At 35.8% G+C, this 23,909-nt stretch overlaps 1 protein-coding gene across 4 annotated transcripts in view; it reads left to right on the top strand.

Annotated features, from left to right (window-relative positions):
* LOC122823172 (zinc finger protein 385C-like) overlaps window positions 1-23,909 on the top strand; it is a 78,460-nt gene that overhangs the window by 51,847 nt on the left and 2,704 nt on the right. For 2 of the 4 annotated variants that reach the window (XM_044102525.1, XM_044102524.1), the window contains 4 exons: window positions 14,099-14,253; window positions 16,401-16,508; window positions 18,045-18,228; window positions 22,600-22,962. In XM_044102525.1, coding sequence (XP_043958460.1) covers window positions 14,099-14,253; window positions 16,401-16,508; window positions 18,045-18,228; window positions 22,600-22,962 — 810 coding nt within the window. Of the gene's footprint in view, window positions 1-647; window positions 901-14,098; window positions 14,254-16,400; window positions 16,509-18,044; window positions 18,229-22,599; window positions 22,963-23,909 lie in introns of those variants that run through there. The other 2 variants (XM_044102527.1, XM_044102528.1) reach the window with 2 other exon arrangements.

Below are 23,909 nucleotides of genomic sequence, written 5' to 3' on the forward strand. Positions count from 1 at the left end.
AACATGGATTGTTATCATTATTATGTTTTCAGAAACACTTTTTTTACCTCTAAAAATAGACTTTGTTGTGCTTCTAGAAGATTCATATTAATACAAATTCACAGTAATACAAGGTGTTCGGCTTATCACCTTTCATATAAAATAAAACTCTTATTAGACTGAAATATATCGTATAATTATGCTGATTATATAGCAAACTAAAACGATTACAGTTGATTTCTGATTAACTTCAGAAATAATTGAAATATTTTACAACTTTTAGGTCTTTAATTTTTTTACATTTCAAAACCAGTGGCACCGTTTTTCCCTTAATTCAGAGACAAAATCTTCTTAAGCTCCTTTTAAAATCTTTTCTGACTAACAGATTTTATCCATCCTGTGTGATGTAAACTCTCAGACTAACAGCCGTGTGTGAAAACCAGCAGTTCATTCAGAAGAATGAAAACAGATTGAGGTCTATTGTTTGGCAAATATGCGTGGAAGGAAACCGCATAGCGCATCCTTCAGGGAACATGCAGGTGTGAACCGTGAATAGGAACTGTAAGAGATTTTGGAGTCTCTTTCTCTCCTCACTCAGTTTCCTCCTCCTTCGCTCTGCCTTACATACTCATACACGCTCGCTCTTCAGACTCTCTCAGCTTCTCTTTCGTCCTCCGCTCATTTCCAGCCCGTCTTGGTTTTTCCGTTTCCTGTGCTGAAAAGAACGACCTGATCAGCGGAGCATGACACGTTTAATTAAAGCCCATGTGAGTCGTTCTTTTGCAGCAGTTCTTTGGATTGCGGCTAAGACGTGTCACTGATACAGAAAAAATAAAAAGTCTTTCTTTACTGGGAGATACTTTTGGTTTTGCTGAACTTTCCTGATTTGAGGAATCCTAAAACACGTGGAGATGCTGCTGGGTAAGAATTACTTCTTCTTTACTGGAAACAAAAAAGCAGATTTTTGTTTGACTAATTTTGTTTGATTTAACTCTTAAGGTTTTGAATCTGACTTCTGCCTGCATGCATGTGAGCGCTCTCCTGTCACTGGATGTTTAGAAACAAAGACTTCACATCATCATCGCTCTGGGGGAGGTTTGGTCTCCTGACTACCATCTGCTCTAATTCAGTTCCTCCTGCATGCACAACGAGTCTTAGGCCCTGTTTGTTTTCCTAATTGACCCCTTTTGATGAAGCCGAGTGTGGAGTTCAGACCGTTTGCGGCGCCGCCGTTCCCAGATGTGTCAAGTCATTTCGGAGCCACGCAAGAACAGCAGCGCCTGATATCACTGCGCACATTGCTGCCAATTATGTCTCTGCCTCCCCGGGGAAATATGCCCAGATTAGCTCGCATAATTGGTGGCTGTTAAAGATAAAAGAGGTGTAGGAACATTAAGTCAGTTTTGTTTATGTTTTTGTAATTAAAAGGGCAAAATGTTGATTGTATTTTAGAATGTTTCAGTTTAGTTGGGATTTAATTTAACCAGCAGATCTGGATTTGCATTGATTTATATATTTTTCAAGAACAGTCAAAGGGTCACTTTAGATAAAACAGCCGAAGAAAAGGTTAATGAATACATTTAAATCAAATAGTGGTAAAAAAAACAACAAATAAATCTCTAGTTATTTGGAAAATTAACTATCGAGTTGCACAACATATCTCAAGTTTATGATGCATAAAAACAATGTTACAAGAGCTGTTTGGTATCTGATACACATTTTGCATGTCAATAAAATATTCAGCCTATTGGATTCTCATTTCAGACAGAATAAAAATAAATTGCATATCATGTAGTAAAATCTTTAATTTAATAAAATAACCCTTTGCTAAAAGTAAAATAACTCCTTAGAAAATGTTATAACTGTACATAAATGGTAATATATAAACTGGGCTGCATTTTATAAACATAAAATATGTCTTTGTTAGTTTTTGTTCAGTTTGTTCCTTAAAAGTCAAACTTTTAAGTTTGTTCCTGAATGCTGGTTGTCACACGCATTCATCAAGTACCAGGCACCACTTAGTGGTTTATAAACAAAAAAACTGCAGTTTGCAGTGGAGGTACGAAAAATGACGTACAATATTATGCATTTGAATGAAAATACACTGAAATGGACCATAAATACAGATTAAAATCTCTGAGTTTCTTGAGTGTTCTGCAGATGTAAATTTGTATGTGTGTAAAATACTTACAGGTGAACAGAGAAATGTATTCAGAATGGTCAATATAAGCTTCAGTGAATGGAAACACTGAGTCTCGTCTGTGTGCCGGCTCTGGGCGCTTCCTTCTTCAAATGACAGATTAGGAGGATCAAATGGAAACGGAGAGAAGAAAGTTGTAGCGTTTTGTCCGGCGGCCATGTTGCATCTGTCCCCACCGTCATCAAGAGCGCGTTTCGATGTCACACTGACTGTGTGTGTAATAAATCTCATCTATATTCTGACTTGCATGAGAGAGAAGCTATAAAGATACACCAACATATTAAATCACAGTTTTCTGAGTTTGTTCATGTACATTTCCAGTAGTGTTAGTGAACTTTAGATGATCAGGCTTCTTAGCTTTGCTCTCCTGCTTTTACTTTATGTCCATTTAAACCAAATAAAAATACTGATGTGTAATATATATATCATATATCATATCTGATGGCTGTACTCAGGTTGTTCAGATCTGAGATGTGTATTACTCCCAGTTGGCTTAAATGCTTAAACATGCTACTAAATATACTTAGATATACTGTTACTGTTTATATTTAAGGGTACAAATTACTTTGTAGAGTTTAAATTTGTGATCTGAAACTGACCCAAAATGTGGGCTGGGTTAGACCAAAATTATTTGTGTGATGGTCGAGTGGAGCATGGGCTTCTGCAGTATGTTTAATAAACGTACAGCATAAACAAGAATGCACAACATAAATTGTGGTAGTCTACTTACTATAGTCTAAATAGAGGAGTTTTTGTGGGAGAATTTTTCTGCCATAATTCGAGAACACACATTTTCAGTCTGAAAGCAGGATTTCATGTCTTTTATTCTCAAAATTTGTAATGCTTGTACTCATGACTTTAAATATTCGCTGAGCTTTCTCAAACCTTTCTCCTCACACTCAAAACTTGTCTCTGCTCGGATCAAATCTCCGCTTGCAACCTCTCTGCTGGATTGCGAATCATTTTCTGTTCGCCCTTGGAACAAAATAGTACCGTCGCCTGGCAACCTCTCAGCCAATAGAATGAACGTGTTATACTGGGTGCGTTTGTTTCCTTCTAATGGATGTGCCTGTGTGGTCATTATAGATTGTAGCAACTAGATAGACCTGTCGTTGGAAACCCACACCCTACATGTACGGCAGGAAATGAGAACTGAAAGGGATCCGACAGAAACTTCTAGTTCTTCTTTATCAGTTGCAGGCTCTCTCACACTTAACATTAAAGAAAAATATTCATATACACAAAACACTATCAATCCTTATTTAGATCAAATTAAAATTAAATAGTTTTGTCTTTTTCTCTCAGAGTTTTTGCAGCGCCAGCGGCTCGTATTTTTGCGACAGTAGGCAGACAGGAAAGAGGGCGAGGAGAGGGGGGAAGACATGCGGCAAAGGTCGTCAGGACCGGGAGTCGAACTCGCAACTAAGGCCTCCAAAAGTGGGTCGTGCTAACCCCCTGCGCCACCGCAGCACACCCCATGAGATGGTTAAAATGAAATTTTCTTTGACAGAGACGCAGGTTGCAACAGTTGATAGAAAACACACCCAGTGATAGGATAAGTTAAAGAAACAAACCACGTAGAGAGACAACACTTCGTCTTCTGTTACCTGGAGTCATGTTGCTTTGACAAAATTACTTCCCAGAAAACCGTCTGTTGAAAAGTAGCAAAAATCTAAAGACAACTAAATTTCAAGCTGTTTCTAAATCTTGTTATGAAAATAGAAAACAAAAGGGTCTCATGTCAGGTTTTTTGTGAGGTTGAACTTATTCACAGTTAGATGTTTTCTCTGGATCCAATATTTTTTCATTTTTTTTATCAACTGTGTTTTTGAAGAAATCTTTCGACAGTATTCCTTTGTGATTTGATGGCAGCTTTTGGATTTGTTAGGGTTAGGGAAGTTAGGGAGCAGGAAGTTGGCATTATGGGTAATCCCGCTGCTTCGTTATCCAGCAGCGTTAATGGTTCATTATTCTGATGGAAGGCTGACGAGTATTCAACAGTGTAGTTTTAATGGCTCCTCAGCTGGTGCAGGTCATTTCAGCGCTCTGATGTAATTAGTCTGCTGTACTGACTTAATACTCATTGTCAGTGAGAGTGTTTTATTTCATTTGTGCCACCGCAGTGCACGGACGCACTGAGTGCAGGTCGGTTCAGCAAGTGGATTTTCTACAATTTTTGTCAGAAGCTTTTATCCAAGTCTAATTTTGGATAAAATTGCACTTTTAGTGATAGGATAAGTCAAAGAAACACTTCTTTCTTCTTTTTCTTATTATATTTTATATGCATTCTTTCACAGCAGAAAATTAACTTTGTGTTTATAGCCCTATATATAGTGGCTTGCAAAAGTATTTATACCCCCTTAACTTCTCCTCATTTTATCAGGTTACAACCGCAAAATCTAATGTACTAATATTTTATTTGAAAGATCAACACATACAGTACAGACCAAAAGTTTGGACACACTTTCTTATTGAATTCAGTGAGAAGGTGTCTCCAAACTTCTGCTGGTTTGTTAAATAGTTGAAAAATGAGAAAACTAACAAATTTATATAATGTGTTTAGCCATTTTTGTCACAGCCCCGTATCTGAAGCTGCTACAGTCTTTCAGGCTGGCAGCCATATTTACTGCTGAAAAGAGCATTGGGTCAGAAAAACTGCTAATTACTAAGTTCATGAGGCGGATAACGCTCAGCACAGACTCTAAATACCAATAAGTATCTGCTACACATTTGCCTGCTGCCATTCAGCGGTCCTGATTGGACTCTTATCAGAGTTTGAACAGATGGTGGTGGCGTATTTTGAGTGTGTTTGATACGCCATGTTAATATGTAAAGTGCAGAGGGTCACTAATGGAAACGCAGCAAAAATTGCTCTGTCTGCATGAGCCCTGAGCACGGGATGCAAATGCAGGATTCAGCAGACGTTAGATTTGCTGCAGAACGCTTCACATGACCTACAGGAGGCCAAAACCAAGCCAAGATCAAGGCCGGGCAAATATGTGGAAGAATATGACAAATACAGAATGTAAATGTATTGGAAATATACTGGAAAGGAGCAGTTCAGTCAGGATCAAGGAAACTGTGGATGATTAGAAAATATAATAAGCAGCAGGTAGTGTAAGAAAAAGATACTAGGAAGCAAGAACTATAAAGAAATATACAGTGGTGTGTAAAGGTATAGCCCTACCTAATGATTTATTAATTTGTATGTTACACTTATGTTTCAGAGAATAGGGAGAAAAAGATTAAAAAATATATATGTATTTTTGAATACTGATTTAACTTATTAAAGCTTGAGTATGTGACTTATATTAAAAGATTTTTTTATTTCTTTACAATTTGTTAGCTCTCACCATATTCTGATAGTTCAATATAAGACAAATAATCTGTAAACATATTGAACTCCTCATATTGTAAAAAAAAAAAAAAAAAAAAAAAAAAAAGTCTCTAATTTACAGTAAAATAACAACTGCTGTGGTCGCCAGAATTTTACCACAAAATGTTTCGGAAAAACGTAATACGACCACAACCACAGAATTTTACAGTGTAAATACGGATTTTGCCGAATTTAAAGGTTTTACAATATTTATGTGGTAAAAATCTGGCAACCACAGAATTATACCTTATAAATGCTGATTTCACCGTGTCAGCATTTCTACGGTAACATTCTGTGGTTGCCAGAATTTCAAAGTATCTTTACAGTAAAAATCTTTAAAAGTTTGCCATATTTATACAGTCAAATTCTGACATTTATATGGTAACATTCTGTGGTTGCCAGAATTTTTTTACATATTATTTTTACAGTATAATTCCTGAAAATTTTGCCATATTTATACCGTAAAATTATGTGGTTGCCAGAATTTCACAGTATCTTTACAGTAAAAATCTTTAAAAGTTTGCCATATTTATACAGTCAAATTCTGACATTTATATGGTAAAATTCTGAGGTTGCCAGAGTTTTGGTAACATTCTGGCAACCTCAGCTGCTGGTAAATTACCTTTTTTTTTCTTTTTCTTTTTTACAGTGTAGAAGTAACTTGTTACTGAAATGTGCTATACACATAAATAAACTTAAACTTCTTGCCGTCTGAAGAAAAGTAATTCTCCACTACTGATCAAAAACAACCAGGTTTTCAACTTTGTGACCTTTGAACCCATACACCACAGATTGCTTTTAGAAAATCAAATTCAACATGTTCAACATGAACAAACCAATATCTATTATTATTGTTAATATTCTCTGCTGGTTCAACAGCTATCCAATTAATAGTCAGGTTGCAAATTCTGTCTTATCCATTGTATTTTTACCATTTCTATAAAATGAAATGGTGAAACTCTTTTTTTATTTGTCCTTTATTTGTTTGTTTTTTTTTAAATGTTTTTCTAGAATATACCAAGACCAACTACTTTGACGCTCCTGGAAGGGTCAGTGAAAATAAAGAGACATTTGTAATATGTTTATCATAACTACAAGCAGATTTACTAGCAGGACCTTCTATAATCTTCCTAATATTCAGCAAACATTTAGCCCGTCTGGCCTTCGCCGTGTCCTTCAATTTGTCTTTGACCAGCAAAGACAAATCTTGAATTTCACCTTGAACAAATTTATTAAAGGTTGTTGGAGCCTGTGGTGAAAATAGCCCCACAGTGCTTCAGATGAAAGTAGGACAGATTACGACAGGGAGCCATGATCAGAGCCGCTCGCTGCCCTGCAGGTAGAAACTCTCCCGAAGCTGCCAGCTCTGCCAGCTGCAGCTGTGTGCGTTTAAATAGACACTGTCAGCTAGCAGGAGATTTGGGCTGCTGGCTGCCAGTTGAGGCCTAAATGTACTTCGTCACAATAAGGATGATTTATTTAAAGACCACACAGAGCATGGCGGGGGCAGCATTTCAAGCCATGATGGAAATTAGACCTTCACTCCTCATCTTTTTTCTTTTTTTTTCCAGTGGAATGAGCTTATAGCAGAGCTGTCAATAGCAGTTTTAATGGATCCTAATTCATCCACCAGAGCTCATCATAAATGCCTAGCGCTATGCCTGTTGTGTAAGCAATGAATGGCATCATCATTACTGCAAAAAGCGCAGTGCACCAAGCACTTGTGTTTTATGGCTCAGAAAAGGTGAGCTATTATAGAGAGGGAAACGTGACATTCAGTTTTTATGATTTGACGATGTGTTTTGCTGGCTACACAGCAAACTGCTGTCAAGAGAAGAGACACCTTTTTACTTTAATTCATCACATTTAATTCTGCCTGTGGGTTAGGATTTGATTCTGTTCTACAAAAAGAAATATTATAGTTAGCTGGAAATTAAGTAGGTCAAGTTATCTCAACTTTGTGTCCTGTGGAACTTTTACTACATGACTGAGTAGAGTATTTTTTGTCCCCAGTATTTTCTACTCATACTCATATTTAATATGTAACTTTACTATGGACAGGATATACAAATCGTCTTGTATAATAATGTATTTTTCCTCTTTATTAGGTGCAAATGTCAACCGTTTTCATGGGTCATTAAAATCTTTATTCAGATCTATGATGTGGTGAGGCTGCAGTGTCAACAGCAGATATAAAATAACAACCTTTACAGATTTGAATGTATCATTAAATATATTGCATTAAGCAAGAATCTGAAAGTTGAATGAAGATATACTGTTAAAATACTTATAAATAGGATGAGAACTCCAGAAAATAGCTAAATATATAGTGCTGATGAGGCTGTTTAAATTCACTTAATGTGAAATAGTCGACCTTGCAGAAAGTATGAACTGAATCTACTTACAATTCACGTGATCCTTTAACGTTTTTGAGTTTCTAAAATTTTTATTCATATATTTAGATTTTTCCAGATAAACTTAAGGTGCCAACTTACTTGTCGGTTTTGTAAACTTTCACTAAAGTTCGACATCTGTGTTAAAGTTTTGGTTATCGACCGTTAAGAAGACGTTGATATCCATACTCTTATTTTGAAGTGGTGAAGACTTCTGGCGCAGCAGTTCCGCTTCTTTTCCTCGTTCTCTAATTTTTCGCCAAGAACCTTTTTTCAAGCAAGAAATGTACGGGCTCAAAATAAAACATAATCGGTAGAGAATAACGTGCAAGCATAAAAATGATATATAAGGATATTATAGAACACGTAAGTTATAATGTCAAAATTAAATTGGCGCTCGAGGGTTGTTGTCCTTCCGGTGCAGTTAGCGTCTTAGCATTAGCTTCTACTAAGTACCGTGTTTATCAGGGGAATTTGACAGATCACATGCTAATTTCAATGTGAACTTTTTAGAACTTTGGCTGGGGTCTGTTCTTCTTTAAATTAATAATTTTAATTTATTGGACTTGTTGTTTTTAAACCCTCTCTAGAGTCCCAAATAGAATTAAAACTTTTTTATTTTTACAGATAATATTGAGGTGCCACAGTTCACAAGATTTATTTTCAGAAAAATAAAATTCAGTCTAGAATATTACAAGCCTTATTTGACACACCTAAAGTTAGTCCAGGTGTCCCAGTGACTCTTAATAATCCACATTTGATAATTATACTCACCTATTGATCAATTAATTTCAGAGTTAACACTCAAATTTAAAATTTTAAGGCTGCATTTTATAAGTATAAACCACTAACTGTCCAAATACAGCTGTCAATGTCTCTGAGCACTGAAATCACACAGCTGACGCTCGTCACTAGATGTTTGTTGTCAGAAATAAGAGTTTGGCTGCGAGCCGCCATGTTGGTTCAGAGTGAATTAGAGCCTGGCACACAGATAATCCCAGGAAATGCGTGCGCCATGAAAAGCATGAAATGAGCGTTTCCTCTGATGACTCCTCCTCAGTGAAAGCCTCTCATCTATGTTTTTCATCTAAAAACCATTAAAATTTCCCCCCCCCCCCTCCATCTATGTACACTGAGGTGTTGAGTCGCACAGAGTCTAATTTTGGAAATAAAAACATATTAGAAATTTCTCATTTTCAGTAAGAGAGATAGTTTTAGTCATAATTTAACTCCAGATAAATTTATAGCATTTAAATAAAGCAGTTATATCGTAAAATAATGGGTAAACTTTTCATTTAGCTATTTACTAAAGTTTTCAAAGCTTATTCATTTTGATCAGTTGATAAATATTGTGAATTATAGTCATATCAGATAGTGATTTATAGAATATTTCATAATCAAAGTCCAAATAATGTAACAAATGTATGTTTTATACACTAAACAACAGCAGTTTACTAGTAATGTATCTATCAGAAGTACTTTTTGCTAAAAAAAAAAAAAAAAAACAGAACCCGAAATATAAATAATAAAACCCAACTTCTATGCAACATAAACTAAGTTTGACTTTGGATTAAACTTTCTGAAGTGCTGGAAAGGAACCAAAAAAGTGCACATTTTCAAGTGTTTAGCTCAGCCAGACCAGAAAATGCAAGATTTTTTGGTGTAGTGATCTTAAGACGTCTTTGAATTATGACAGAATTGTAAAAAATCTTATCAATCGCACCAATTTTAGTCCAAGTGGTTGAGATTGTGATTGGCTTTGCCACCTGATTCAAGTAGGAGAAAAACTCTGAAATAAAGCAGTGAAAAAACTGTTTCTGTTTGTTTACTTTAATGCTTTTCAAAACTAAATGAACTCTAATGTAACTTTAAAGGGCTACTCAGAAAAAGGAATGTGCATTAGCAATGCACAGTTGGATGTTGGATTTGTTTGCATTAAAGGTTTTGTGAAGTTTTAGTGATTTCTCAGTAATCTTTTAGTTTATGACTCACATTACGATCAAGTTTTTTTTTGTTTTTTTTTTCAGTCATAAGTCCAGTCATAAACTTCATGGCACATAAAAATGAACATTTTGTTTTTCTTTAACACATAATTCTGTTCTTATCCTCTGATTGTCGTCAGAGGATAAGGTTTTCCTTGGCCGGATTTGCCTGCTGCCATTTAGTTATCCTTTCATCCTTCTCATCAAGTCCCTTCCTGGCATTTTCCATCCTGCTACAGCCAAACTTCCCAACCATCCTTCCTAACCGCAAAACTTTAAGTCTCTTCAATGTCTTTCAAATGGATTGCAAAAATATTATTCACTTGTTTTTTTTTCTCTCTCTCTCTCCGTCTCTAGTGACTTCATTTATTAAGCTTAAAAATTGTCTCAGTTAAGTTTCAAACCCACTTTAATCTCTTATTTCTTTATTTGCACATGACTTTTAACACAACTGCTTCCAGAAATTTAGCAAGCAGGCGTCATAAAAATCTGAAGATATCATACTTATGTAATCACTCTGCATTTTAATGTGAGCTCGCTAATGTTCCTCTGGGTCTAGTCAAAGGTGAGAGCCGCAGTGTTCTTTTAAAGTTTGAGCAGTCTGAGAGCGTGCAGGTCAACCAGAGTTAAGTGTGATGAGATGAGAGGTCAAGCAGAAGGAGAGTTTGAGACATAATGCACGGATGAAATGCTGTAGAAGTTGTCTAAAACAATTAAATGTACAAAAGATAAATGTCTGCAGGTGAGCAGAAAGAAGAGGAGAAAAGAAAAATGCAAAAATATTTATATTCTATGTACCTTCTGTAGTGCATCATTCTGAACTGGAGGGAAGATGATTCTATATTTCTATTTAGCAAATAAAAACCTCAAAAATTAGGCTGAATTAATGCTTTTTAGAACCATTTTTCAGTCAAGCTATTACAGCTACAAGCCTTTTAGCATATCTGCAAATTTGGCACTTTAAGAGGGCAATATTTTTGTCAATTATTTGCCTGCAAAATACTTCAAATTCAGTTAAATTGGATAGAAAACATCAATTTTAAAGTGAATTCTCACTTAGATTTAGGTCTGGGTTATTCATAGACAAGAATATGCTTTGAAACATCCACAGTTTGTGTCTGTTGGGTTTTCCACCAAACCCGTTCCACTTCTAAACCGTTTTCAACTCTGACCCAACTCAGAAAACTTGTGAGGCTACGTTTTGTTGGGATTTTATGTGACCTAACAATACAACTGTGTGCCAAATCAGGAAGTGAAAGAACAATATAATTAATAATATTAACCCCATTGAAAATTTTATTTTATTTTTTTACCAACAAATGTTCCCATATTGACGTCTAATCTATTGTCTCTAGGAAGGAAAGTTTCTTGGAAACATCCAATAAGTTAATTTTGCTTTTCTTGTAGCCTGGTTTGTCTGTTTTGGAGGGAAAAGTAAGAACACCCAACATCCTAGCAGCTAGTCTTTTCTCCTTTAAGTTTAAATAACTTCACTGAGACGTTTTTTGTTCCACTCCTCACTTTCAACTGCGAGATGTTGAACTTTTTTCTGGTCACTGTTGAAGGAAGAAATAATACGTTAGCTTAATTTGGAAAAAACTTGGCTCTCTCTATTTCCTTCCTATTTCCCGGGTTCTTCCAGCGAGCAGCGTGTGCCAATCAGGAGCAACATGCGTGATGACGTCACAGAGTTATACATTCTTTACCTGAGACAAAAGAATTAAAAGACAAAGGGATAATGACAGAGAAAGAAAAGGCAAAGACATGTCTTTGGAGAAGGCTGGTGCCAAAACGGCAGAAATACACCAGCAATCTGATTTATTATTACTGTGCACAAACTTTTATAGTGGAGGAGTTTCCTAACTTTTAATGTATTCAATTAAGGCGTACCCCTGGTTCGACCAACCAGGAGCTCCCCTGGACACTCAGAGGAACTTAGACCTTCCCTTAATTTCACGCCAGAGATCAAAGGCCATTTGCTCTCTGGAAGAACAATGGAGCAAGCAACTGCATCCTGGTCTCCTGGGCTCTAAGGCCATTTGGGCAAATAAAAGCATACAAGAAGACTTCACAGATACCTGTGAAATTCGGAGTGCCTCCCGGCCAAATCAAGTAATTTAGTTTAAGGAAAGATTATCTTCACAAACCTAATTCTGGTCTACTGCATTCAGCATTTTCCAAAGATTTAAGTCCTTGCTTTATCACATAAAATCCTGAACAGTTTTCTAATACTAAACAACACATTTTCATTGAAACAATTTCCATTTTGTTCAGATATTATCATAGACAGTACAATTTTCAAATACATTCAGCATTCACCATTCTAAACTTAGATAATGGACTTTAATTATAAACTTGCTATTAATACTTAGAAAAATGTTAATGATCTCAACATTCTATGTTGCATTTTAGTTTTAAACCCTGCCAGATGTGGTTATAAAACCTTTTGATGTTCTGTGAACCCAATCGGCTTCTGCCCTGCAATAGATGCTAATTTCGTGGCTTCCTGAGCCCTGATAACAATCCTAAAAGATCTCCTTTGATCTGCATCTAGTTCCTGACCTTTGACATTTACTCTGCTGGATAATTTAACTGTAAATTCTTCACAGAACATCTGTTTAAAACTAAGAAATTTATACAACATAGAATGTTCAAGATACCTTTTACACATGACATAAAATTAACTGTTCAAAGCATTAGAAATAATCATTTTTCTTAACATCACCCCACAGCATCTAAACTTTAACCCGACTCTGGACTTTCCATTTCACAGTTCTCAGAGCTTTTCATTGAATGATGGATTTACTTCATGGTGAAAACGTACTCTGTGCTGGTGCCCAAATAATTCAAATTTAGACATATTTCTGAAAAACACTGTTCCAGAAGCGTCTGACTTCGACTCGGTCCTTTCTGGCAAACTTCATATTTTTCTTTGAGAGCAAAGTTTTCCTAATTGCACACCCCAGTGAATATTAAATGTGAACTCTTTGTACAGACATGGAATTCATACCGAGAGCCTGTTGTTGATCTTAGATGACAGTTTAGGGTTTTTAGAGACGTTTTAAAGCATCTTGCTATGAATAGTGTTCACTTTCACTTTAGCAGTCAGGAGCACACCAGCCTAAATGTCTGAGGTTTAAACAAGAGAAACCTTCAAAATTTATTTTCTAAATATTTCCACCTGATTGAATGTGGATGTCTTACGCTGACAGATTACAGCAACTACAACCACATTGTAATGTTCTTTTGTATAAATGTGTAATAAAATCAAAAGAGTCGCACATTTTTAAAGGGGAAATATTACGCAAAGTTTATTTTGTACATTTTTGTTCTTCCATTTGTGTCTCAACTCCTTCTAAAAACAACACAAGTGTCTAGAAAAAAACACCCAGCTGTTTTTTGATGTGTGGAAAATGAGTCATTTTGAAAACTTTCTAGCTATTGAGTCACTGTTACCTAGCAACCAGCGAAGATCTCCAGCGTGATTGGTCAGCTGGTTTTACCACTGTATGAGCTGTACAACATTCTGTTGTTGACTTATCATACAGAAACTACCTGCTGCATTCTTGTTGGTTGTGCAGGAGGCTCTACTTCTGCTTTTCAAAGATGCACATTTGTTGAGAGTCAATGACGTTCAAGTTGGATGAATGCGACCTGGACATTCAGATTCAGGTCACATTTGAAAAGATCAGATAGTTTTAGATATCCAGGTTACCTTGGTCGCATTCAAAAAAAATCCCACCTTTGTTGTTCTGACTGTCTTGAAAAGATCAGATACAGGTCTCATTACGGCAAAAAATTAAAATAAAAATTGGAAAGGTGTGATCGCAGCGTGAAATAATCTGAAATGTTAAAATGTCTGGACTCTTTTTTTCACGTTGATCCAGAATCAGGGAAAGAAACAAACAATTACAGACGCTTGGTTTGCAGCTTAAAGGCCAAAAACATTTTTCAAGATAAACAAAGCAGAAAAAAGCCAAACAAAAAGCCTCTAATTTATCCCCTGCTATTAGTGAAGCCATTAAGGGTTTTTCACTGAGTGACTCATTCATTCCTGGCGTCTTGTTCTCATACGGCCGCTAAAATCAGTTTGTGTAGCTGAATGTACATGTAGATTTTTTTGAGGGGGGTCGAGATATAAAAGTCCAAAATGTGTCTGTGCTTTCAGGTGCGCTGTCCCAGAACCAGGTCCACCCGCTCCTGGGTTCGCTGCCCCTCCCGGGTCGACCCCTTCAGCCGCAGACCCACGCCCAGCTGGAGCACTTCCTGCCGCTCAGGGTCAACGGCTCCTCGCCCCTCAGCCTCTTCCCCAACTTCAACACTGTAAGAAAATATGATTTAAATTATCACAAGGTTTTTTCTATACTTCCAAGTCAAAGATCAAATGCTAATGAGTATTTAGAAATAAAGTCAAAAACATTTAGTTTCTTATTGTTTTCATTTTATATTTAAGGAGAACTCTTACTTAAAATCCTAATAATTTTCTTGTTCTTTTTCATGACCTGTGGGGAACAATATTCAAGAAAAATAAAAGTTTTTCTTTGTTTGAAATCATACAAACAAAAACAAACATTAACTCTTCATGGCAGAGTTAATGTTCGAGTCTCTACTGAATTTTCTGTTAAATTTTGACAACATTGTATGAACCACCTGCTGCATGTTTTTTGTAGGATGCAATTTAGATTTTTGTTTTTTTTCTGTTTCATAAATATTTTTTTATTTTTAGTTTTACAATTATTTTTCTGTTAGTTTTGGGGAAAGAAATCCAAAACTGTTAACAGATGTAGGATGCAGTTTTGATTTTTCTTTTTACTTTTGTTTGTTTGTTTGTTTCAAATATTTTTTATTTTTAGTTTTACAATTGTTTTTCTGTTAGTTTTTTTGGGGGGAAATCAACAAACTTTATGGCCCCACTTTAACTCATTATTGATTTATATTGAGAAAAATAATATGCTGAATCATGGATGAGAACAATAGTTATAGACTCAAAAAGAGTTAAAATTTTACAATAGTGAGAAAAATTGTTAATGTTCTTACAGGAATGCACCATTTGTTTGGATATTCTTTATCTGTGATTTATTGAAGGGGATTTAATCATTTAGTGGTATGTATTTTAGATAAAAATGTAGCTTCTATTTGTGAAAAACACTATAAAAAAATCACTCTTTTGCATCACTATTAGTAAATGTAATTATATAAGTTGCAATATAGTTCAGCTCAAGGCTTGATCTGCAGAATATTACAGCAGAATGCAAAATGAGATCAAGCGTCACTTACAATAAAATATCAAAATATTACACATATTGTGTAATATTAGCTACTATATATAAAAAAATATTTCCCACTCCAAGCAGAGCATCAAGATTTTACTCAAATGTTGTCCCAGTTAAATGTTTAATGTGTGTGTTGTTTTAATTTTTTAAATATTGTACTTACATAAGTCTCTGCACTTTCCCCTTTAAACAAGTAATTAGTGAAATATTTGTCTGAGTTTGCATCCAGGCTCATCAGTTAATGAGGAAAAGCTGAGGTTGTCTTGTTAAAGGCATCAAGCTTGTGGGGGGAAGGGAAAATTTTGCCGTGTGACAGCTGAAGCTAAAAATATGGTTTGAATGGCAGAGCTGCTCTGGAGGGATTTAAAAAATGAAGAGAGATTTCATCCAAACAGGCAATTTAAAAACTGTGAATTCAGGATTCTGGGTTTAAAACTGAATATACAAACTTAGTTTACATGTAATTTTTACTTAAAGGTCACTTTAATAGAAAAAGATGTTAAAACTAAATGTGTTGTATTATTAGAGATGCATATTGAGTCAGTCAGTGCAATAATTTCCATAATTTCAAGGTTTAAAGAAGAAAAAGGTCGTAGTCACAGTGATAATAGGAGCAGGATTATTTCTAAATGCACATTTCTAACCTGTCTTAAAGAAATGATTCATCTTGCACAAAACTTTGCCTTACTGAATATGTCAAAACACAAATAAGACAAATTTCTATTTTTCCTCCATTTTGATGACGAACACAGAGGGGAGGAATTAACTTGTCTCAGTGAGGCAGAAGACAACTTGTCAGAAAGGAGACTTTAGCTGAAAACTTCAATGCTGGAGTGTTTTTGTTGTTGTAATTTTTGGATTAATTTTTTTTGTTTCTATTTTAAGATTTTTTCACTGTTCAGACTCCCTGAAGATGTGAGTTATGGTGATACCAGTGAAAACTGTAGATAAATCCAACTTTTTATACTTTTAATTGGTGGGGGGAAAATATATTCAACAAAGGTTGAATATTATACCTTATTATTCACATTTTTACCAGTTATGCAAACACATGTGGAGGGAAGATTTCTTAACGTGTATAATCAGAAAGGCACCATTTTGCTTTATGTCTTTATTTCAAAGTCAAACGTTTAATTGTTCTGCTGTGTCCATGTAAAGCAGCACTGATAGTTCTAGTTTGTGTGTTTCTTCTTGCAGATGGACCCGGTGCAGAAAGCGGTGATTAACCACACGTTTGGCGTGTCTCAGCCGAAGAAGAAGCCCATCATTTCATGCAACATCTGCCACCTGCGCTTCAACTCAACCGTGAGTCAGACGCTTCGAGATTAAATTGAATTTCTCCTTTAAGTTTTGTTGTAATCCTTAATGTCACAATCATTATGTTTTGCACGAAAAAGAATGATTTTGTGCTAAAAAATGTAATGAACATGTTTTGCATAGACCTGCACTAACTTGTTCAAAGAAGCATAATGTTTCATCTTTCAGACATTTTTAACAGAGGATAACTGATTTCTAGTTTGTGGATACACTTTTCAATTCCTACTACAAATTACTTGGTAACATCAGAAACCATCGCTCTGAATGTTTGGTGTGCGCTGACATTCATCGTGGCCAAAGGGCTTGTATGACCTTTGCTCTGCCCCGACTGCTGCATCACACTTTGACCCTGGATGGCGCCCTTCATGCCTGTGCAGCCATCCAAGTTTCATGACAAGTGATAACAGGAAGACATCTCTTCATCCGCTCCTGGCACAAATCCATGAAGGAATCAGCTTGACACATTTTGAATTTTGACTGGGGATGAGAGCAGAAGCCTTTTCTGTTTATTACGCCTCTCATTTGGGTCTTTAATCTTAAGAAAGGCAGAAGTGTTTCAGTAAAGTTTGTTCATAAAAAATAAGAATGGTTACATTTATGTTTAAAAATGTAATTGGAATTGCCGATATCGGCAAAAGTATATGAGCTGAAGCATTTTTCTTTTTTCTCTGAAGTGAAAATAACAAAATTAAAAATGAATAAAACTCTAAGCAAGCTGCTAAGACAGGAACAGATTAAAAAATGCAAACATTATGTTCTGATACTGCTATCCGGAAGAACTGGTTACAGGTTTCATTCAAACTAACTCAAAAGAGCAGGAGTAGGGAATGTTTTGATTTGCATGTTGGAACATAAATCCTATAAAATCTTGTAGCATTGCTTGTTTAAATCCATACAAAATAACTTTGCCAACAGCATTACTCTCCACAGGGGCTGAAAACTGAAGTCCATTGCAAACAAAATAAATGAGGTTTTCCTGATTTTACTTTAAGATACACATTTTAGAGAAGTTTAAGCTGGGAGGTGAAGAAATACTGAGATCATTCAATCAGTGGGAAATATTTAGCACCCACAAACTGCAAAACCTTACAAAGATTTTATGACACAAAATTAACTCAGAGTTTACATCCGAAACGTTTTTAGGATCTAAAATATTTCATAAACTTGTTTTTCTTTCTGTCAGATGAGAACATGAAGGTCATGTTACGTCACAGCAAAGCAGACGGGGCAATTTCTGTCAGCACAAATCTGAGGAAAGATGAGCAAATATGCTTACTGGATGAAGCTGATGTTCTTTTGTGCAACATGACTGATTATTGTCAAACCAACAGTGCGACTAAATGCATAATTCCTCCAATAAAGTCAGTAATCTACCTTATTTATTTTCTCCCTTATACTTCGTTGTTACTCAGCTTCCCTGTAAAGATTTTGTGTGATCACTAACAAACCCTGTTTACTTGTTTTCTCTTTGCATTCACGTTTGTTTGTTTGTTTGTCTGTCTGTCTGTCTGTCTGTGTGTGCAGACCCAGGCAGAAGCCCACTACAAAGGTCACAAACATGCTCGCAAGCTAAAGGCCATGGAGACCCAGAAGAACCGGCAGAAGAACGGACCTGGTCAGCCCTCTGCTGGGAAAGATAGAGACGCAGAGACGGCGATGATGGAGGGGGAAACGGTGCAGATCGATGCTCAGCTGAAAGACAAAACAGGTACAAGTTCTTTCTTTGATTTAAAAACAGCCTCCCCTCTTCACCAACCTCTGCATAATTAGCTGTAATTGAAGAAAACGGGCGCTGAGGCTCTGGAAGCTGCCACTCAGCTAGTTAATTACAAGCCATTAGCTGTCCTGCTATCTCTGGTTCTGTCTGATAATTACAGCCACCGAGCGAAGACGTTCTGCAGAAGAAGAGATGCAATCTCAGGAAGGACTCTGACTGTCACTGAGACTGTCACAACAACTGCAGTCCACTGTTACTGTCATAAAATGTTGACGTCAACACCAGTGGTAAAGATGTATAAAAAAAAACCCTCCAGTTCAATTTGTCTTTAATTGTTTTAGCAGAATTTTACACTGAAAACCTATAAAAATGCAGTCAGTAAGCCTGAATTTATTTTGTGTTTTTGCAGTCATGCAGATTCTAAAGTAGATTATTAATTTGAATAAATCAGAAATAGAACATATGCTTTGGTAACGACAGTGCACATTTGTGAATTGATGTGTTGAGTATAAATGAAGAGGCGTTTTAGTCGTGTCCTACACGTTCTCAGTGCATATGGGGAATTTTTCTGCCATAATTCGAGAGCACACATTTTCAGCCTGAAAGCAGGATTTCACGTCTTTTATTCTCTAAACTTTAAATACTTGTGCTTAAATTTCAGCCTGAAAGCTGGACTTCATATCTTTCTTCTGAAAACTTGTAATGCTTTCAGACTGAAAATGTGTGCTCTCAAACTATGGCAGAAAAATTCCTCCATACATGCACCAGATGCAGCTCTGAAAATAATTAAGAGACCACCTAAAATGATCAGCTTCTCTGATTTCACCCTTTATAGGTTTATAAAATGAACATAGTTATATTTTATTTTATGAACTACTGACAACATGTCTCTGAAATTCCAAGTATTTATTTGCAGAAAATGAGAAATGACCTCAAATAATGTAAAGAAAACAAGATCATATTCATTTAGGAACAACAATGCTAATGTTTTAACTCAGAAATCAATATTTAGAGAAATAACCGAGAGGTTTTCAATGGGATTCACTGCAGTGATCTCTTCATTTTGTACACAGCTGTATGTATATATCAGAGCACAGTGAGGTGATAAAATCTACCGTTTATTTATTGATCACCTTACCAAAACATTCATTACATAGAAAATAATATTAGAACATGAATTGTAGGCCTGTGTGTCTATCTGGTGAATTTTTGGTTGGAACATATTTGGTTTTCTTTCAGAGAAGTTACTTTCCGAAGGCAGAGCATCCAGACATTTTACTCAAATAAGAGAACCAATACTTCATAATCATCAGAAAATGTTACCCGATTAATTTCTTTCAAAAGTAAATGCAGTAAATGTAACTGAGTGATTATAACTTGCCACTGAAGGTCTAATAAAAACATTGAAATATTCTGTCATTTTTGCATGGAATCATCTCCAAAATCTGCCACATTTAAAAGTTTTTTTTTGTTTGTTTTTTTTACAAATTTAATGTAAACATTAAATAGTCAAACAAATGAATGCAGCTGTTATGATTAAATTTTTTAACATCTCAGTCGACCTTTTGTAGTTTAAATTGCATTATATGTATAAGTTTGTAGTGACTTCTAATGTGTAATATTTCTGTAGAATTTGTGAGGTTTTAAATTAATTGTTTTTTCCTGCACTGTAAACAAAACACTGTGCGGTTGCCAGAATTTACCATATAAATCCAGATTTGATCAGATTTACACAGTAAAATAACATGTTTTTTACCGTTTTTTACAGTGTGCTAAATAAAGTAGAAATACAACAATAATTTCTGTATTTTAATCAATCTTATGAGGAGAAAATGAGGTTTAAAGCTGTCAAATAAGTAAAAAATCAGGTTTTTTACAGGTGATCTTTTCCCTCATTAATTGTTTTCATTGAAAAATTAGATAAAAATCCACCTGAATTTCTGTTTTTTGATTTGTTACCATGTTCTCACTGTAGCTGCTGTTCTAGTAATGACTTTGTAATTTACTATTTCACTCCTTCCCGCCATCAGTCACTCAGCCTCTCATTCTACCTGACAACAAAATATCACCTTCTCTCTCTCCGTTCCCTCTCTTGGCTTTTTTCTTTTCCATTATTGATCCTCTCTCTCCCATTTTCTACGCGGCACCTATCAATTTCCCTCGAAGCACATAATAATAAGCTTGTTACGCTCAGTGGTTGCCATGGTTGTTGATTGATGGTGACGGATGAAGCCTCTGCAGAGAGACAAATGACAGAGAGACGCAGTGACAAAAGAAGAGTGATTAAGATGGCAGGAAAAAGACAGAAAGATGGGAAAATTCAGGGGATGACGGCAAACAAGGCACAAAAAACATTTTAATAAAAATAATGGAAAAGACCAGAGCTGGTGGAGAATATTAAGAGCTAAGGCTACGTTTGTCCTGGATTCTGCTTAATGTGTTTCACATGATGCATGTTTACAACTTGTTCATATTTATGAGTAAATAAAAAACATATAAGCATATTTATAGATGCCAAAAATCTAAAGATGTTAGTCGACATCATACACAGAACCAAAACAGTTGGGAAAACAGCCAAACTAAACGCTGAACCAAAAATTTAAAAAAATCTAGAAAATTTAGGTTTGAAAATAAATATATGTAATTTATATGTCCAGATAAATGTCTGAATATGTATTTTTGTCCTCAAAATCGACCTGAACAGAAACCAGTGGAGGGTTAGGTTTCTTCATGACTTTATCTAAGGAAAAAACTATGAATCTCGCTATATTGTGTAAAAATGAGCTTGTTTTTTTATAGTTTAACCACGTCTGTTCTTATTGGGGAAATCCCAAAATGGTGTCAAAACAAAGTTTGTACAGAACGGCCTATAAATACTGAGAGACAGAGAGACACAGGTAGTTAGGTCAAAAAAGCTAATTTAATGTTCTGACACCTAAATCAAAAAAATATGTTAAGACAACCTACAAATGTCCAAATTTATTCCAACTTAAATGGAAATTTCTAACAACTGCCAGCATGGCCAAGTTTATCCTAAAAGCAGACTGGAGCATGGAAAGAGCAGGTCACCAGGAACAGACAACACTGCAAAAACACAAAATCTTACAAGTATTTTTGGTCTAGTTTACGGTGCAGATATCTTGGTACACTCTAAATAAGACAAATTAACGTAAAAGTAACGTTTCAGAGAGATATAGGAGCTTATTTTAAGTCAGTATTTTGTTAATTTTGATGAAAAAGTGCTGGTTCTATTGGCAGATTATAACATGGGAAAATGTTTGGCTATAAGTGAATAACATTTCATTAATGTTAAGGAATTATTGACTTAAAACAAGCTCTGACATCTTCTTGAAAAGTTACTTTTACTTTAGTTTTGTCTTATTTCAAGTTTACTAAGATATTTGCACTAGAAATTAGACCAAAAATACTTGGTAAGGTTTTGTGGTTTTGTATTTAGCTGCAGCAGCCAATACAGCCAATCAGTGTTAATTTAGTTGGAAAAACAGATTTATTAAATCATATTAATGACATGGAGGACCTGCCAAGCAGTTTTAAAAGACATGCACATAAAAATAGTTATTTTTTAAAAAAAATGGTCGTGTTGAGGGTGCGGCTGATAGAGACGGATATTAAATCCTTGTTTTGGTGTCCTGACACCAAAACATCTCTGAGGGATTGAGTTCAGTCCAGATCATTTCCAGACCCAGGAGTCAACACTGCAGATTGTATCTGGACATATTTTGGGTTCGTGTCGATGTCTAATTTTAAACAGAATTGTCTTGTAAACAGAATTTGGCTTCTATCGGTTTAGAAAAGATTGTTTTTGCATGATGGCTTTTTTTTTAAATCAAAATTGTGGATGATTATGTTGGTGCCTGATTTTATCTGGAAACCTCAAATGTTTCGCACCACAATCAACTTGCCATGTTGAGAAAACAAAGATGATTATCAGGAAAAGTTAATTTTTTTCATCAAGTTAATGAGATAAAACTCACTCATTATCTTAAAACAGTGTTTCTCAATTCCAGTCCTCACGCCTCCCCTGCCCTGCATGTTTTAGGTGTTTCCCTTCTGCCACACACCTGGATTGAATCTGTGGGTGATTAACAGGCTTATGCAGCACTTGATGGTCATGCAGTCATTTGAATCAGCTGCTCTGGAGTACAGGTACATCTAAAACATGCAGAGCAGGCGGGCCTGAGGACTGGAATTGAGAAGCGCTGTCTTAAAACAACAGAATATCCAGATGTTGATCTTTGCAGAATTACGTATTTGGACGTTCTTGGCTTCTGTCGACAACGTGGGGGAAGATTTGTGAAAATGGCTGGAAGTAAAAAGCTTGCATTGACCATCTGTCCACAGACCCAAACGCCTCACCCCAACCTGAAAACAGCCAGGGGAACTCGCAGAGCGCCTCTCCATCCTCCATGCCTTCATGCTCAGACTCCTCCTCACCCCCCTCTGCTCAGCAGACCCTCCAAGCCTCCGACGGCTCCCAGCTCTCCGACCTCCTTCCTGCAGACGCCCCGCATGCAGACGGCAGCGACGCTGCCAGCGGTTCGGCATCAGACCCTGATCCTCAGGGAAGCGCCGCAGCAGGAGGAGGAAAGGAGGCCGCAGAGGGGAAAGAGGCTAAAGAGGCCAAAAACAATAAAAAGCCTCTTCACTGTCCGACCTGCAAAGTGACGGTCAACTCCAACTCCCAGCTGGAGTCTCACTGCAGCGGTATTCACTTCCACTTTTACTGCTTGTAAAGCATGTGTCAAACTCACGACCCGGGGGCCAAATCCGGCCACCTATAACTGTTTATGTGGCCCTCTGGACTTTAGGAAGCTGCATAAGAAGAACCTTCAGGATTATAGCTGTGCGCTTAAACTTTTCATCTGAAGAAAAACCAACACTCAAAAGAGAGTGAAGCTCCAATTTGAAACAAAATGTTAGTCACAATCAAATTAAATTTGTGAAATTTAATTTGTTAAGTTGTCAAGGTAAACAAATGGAGATAAAGTAAGTTTGATAAAGCTTATTATTGTTATTTCTCTTTTTTTCAAAGCACAGACTCTTCCTCACCTGTTCAGGTAGAAAAAAGGAATAATTTTCCGCCCAAAAAACTCAAGGTTAATCTCAGAAACTTTCTAGAACAACAAGAGAATTTTTGAGATCCAAAGGTCCAAAATTTCCAAGACAAAACCTTTTAAATTTTTTAGATTAATTTCAGACGTTTTCTACAAAACAAAGAAGATTTTTGAGCTTCAAAAGTAAAATTTTTGAGACAAAATCTCAGACATTTTTAGATTTTTGAGTTTTAAGAGTCAAAAATTTGCAAGACAACTGAAATTTTGAGATGAATCTCAGAAATTAAAAAAAATATATATTGCAAATTTTTGAGTTTCAAAAGTTAAAAAAATCTTTGATTTTGAGACTCAGAAAATGTACAAAAATACCTAATGTTTTTGACTTCTGTATGGCAAAAAAAAATCCCAAAAATTTCTGAAATTAATCTCTGAATTTCTGTTTTTTTTCAGTCAAATTTTTAATTTTCAAGCTCAGAATTTCCAAGTTTTTTCTGAGATTTATCTCAACATTTGAGTTTTGTACTGTTTTTCTATCTAGCATGACTCTAATACACCGTTGTACTTTTCATTGAATGTGAAAATTTTTTAATTTTTAAT

This window comes from Gambusia affinis, linkage group LG20, assembly GCF_019740435.1.
Source record: "Gambusia affinis linkage group LG20, SWU_Gaff_1.0, whole genome shotgun sequence".
Classification (NCBI taxonomy): domain Eukaryota; kingdom Metazoa; phylum Chordata; class Actinopteri; order Cyprinodontiformes; family Poeciliidae; genus Gambusia; species Gambusia affinis.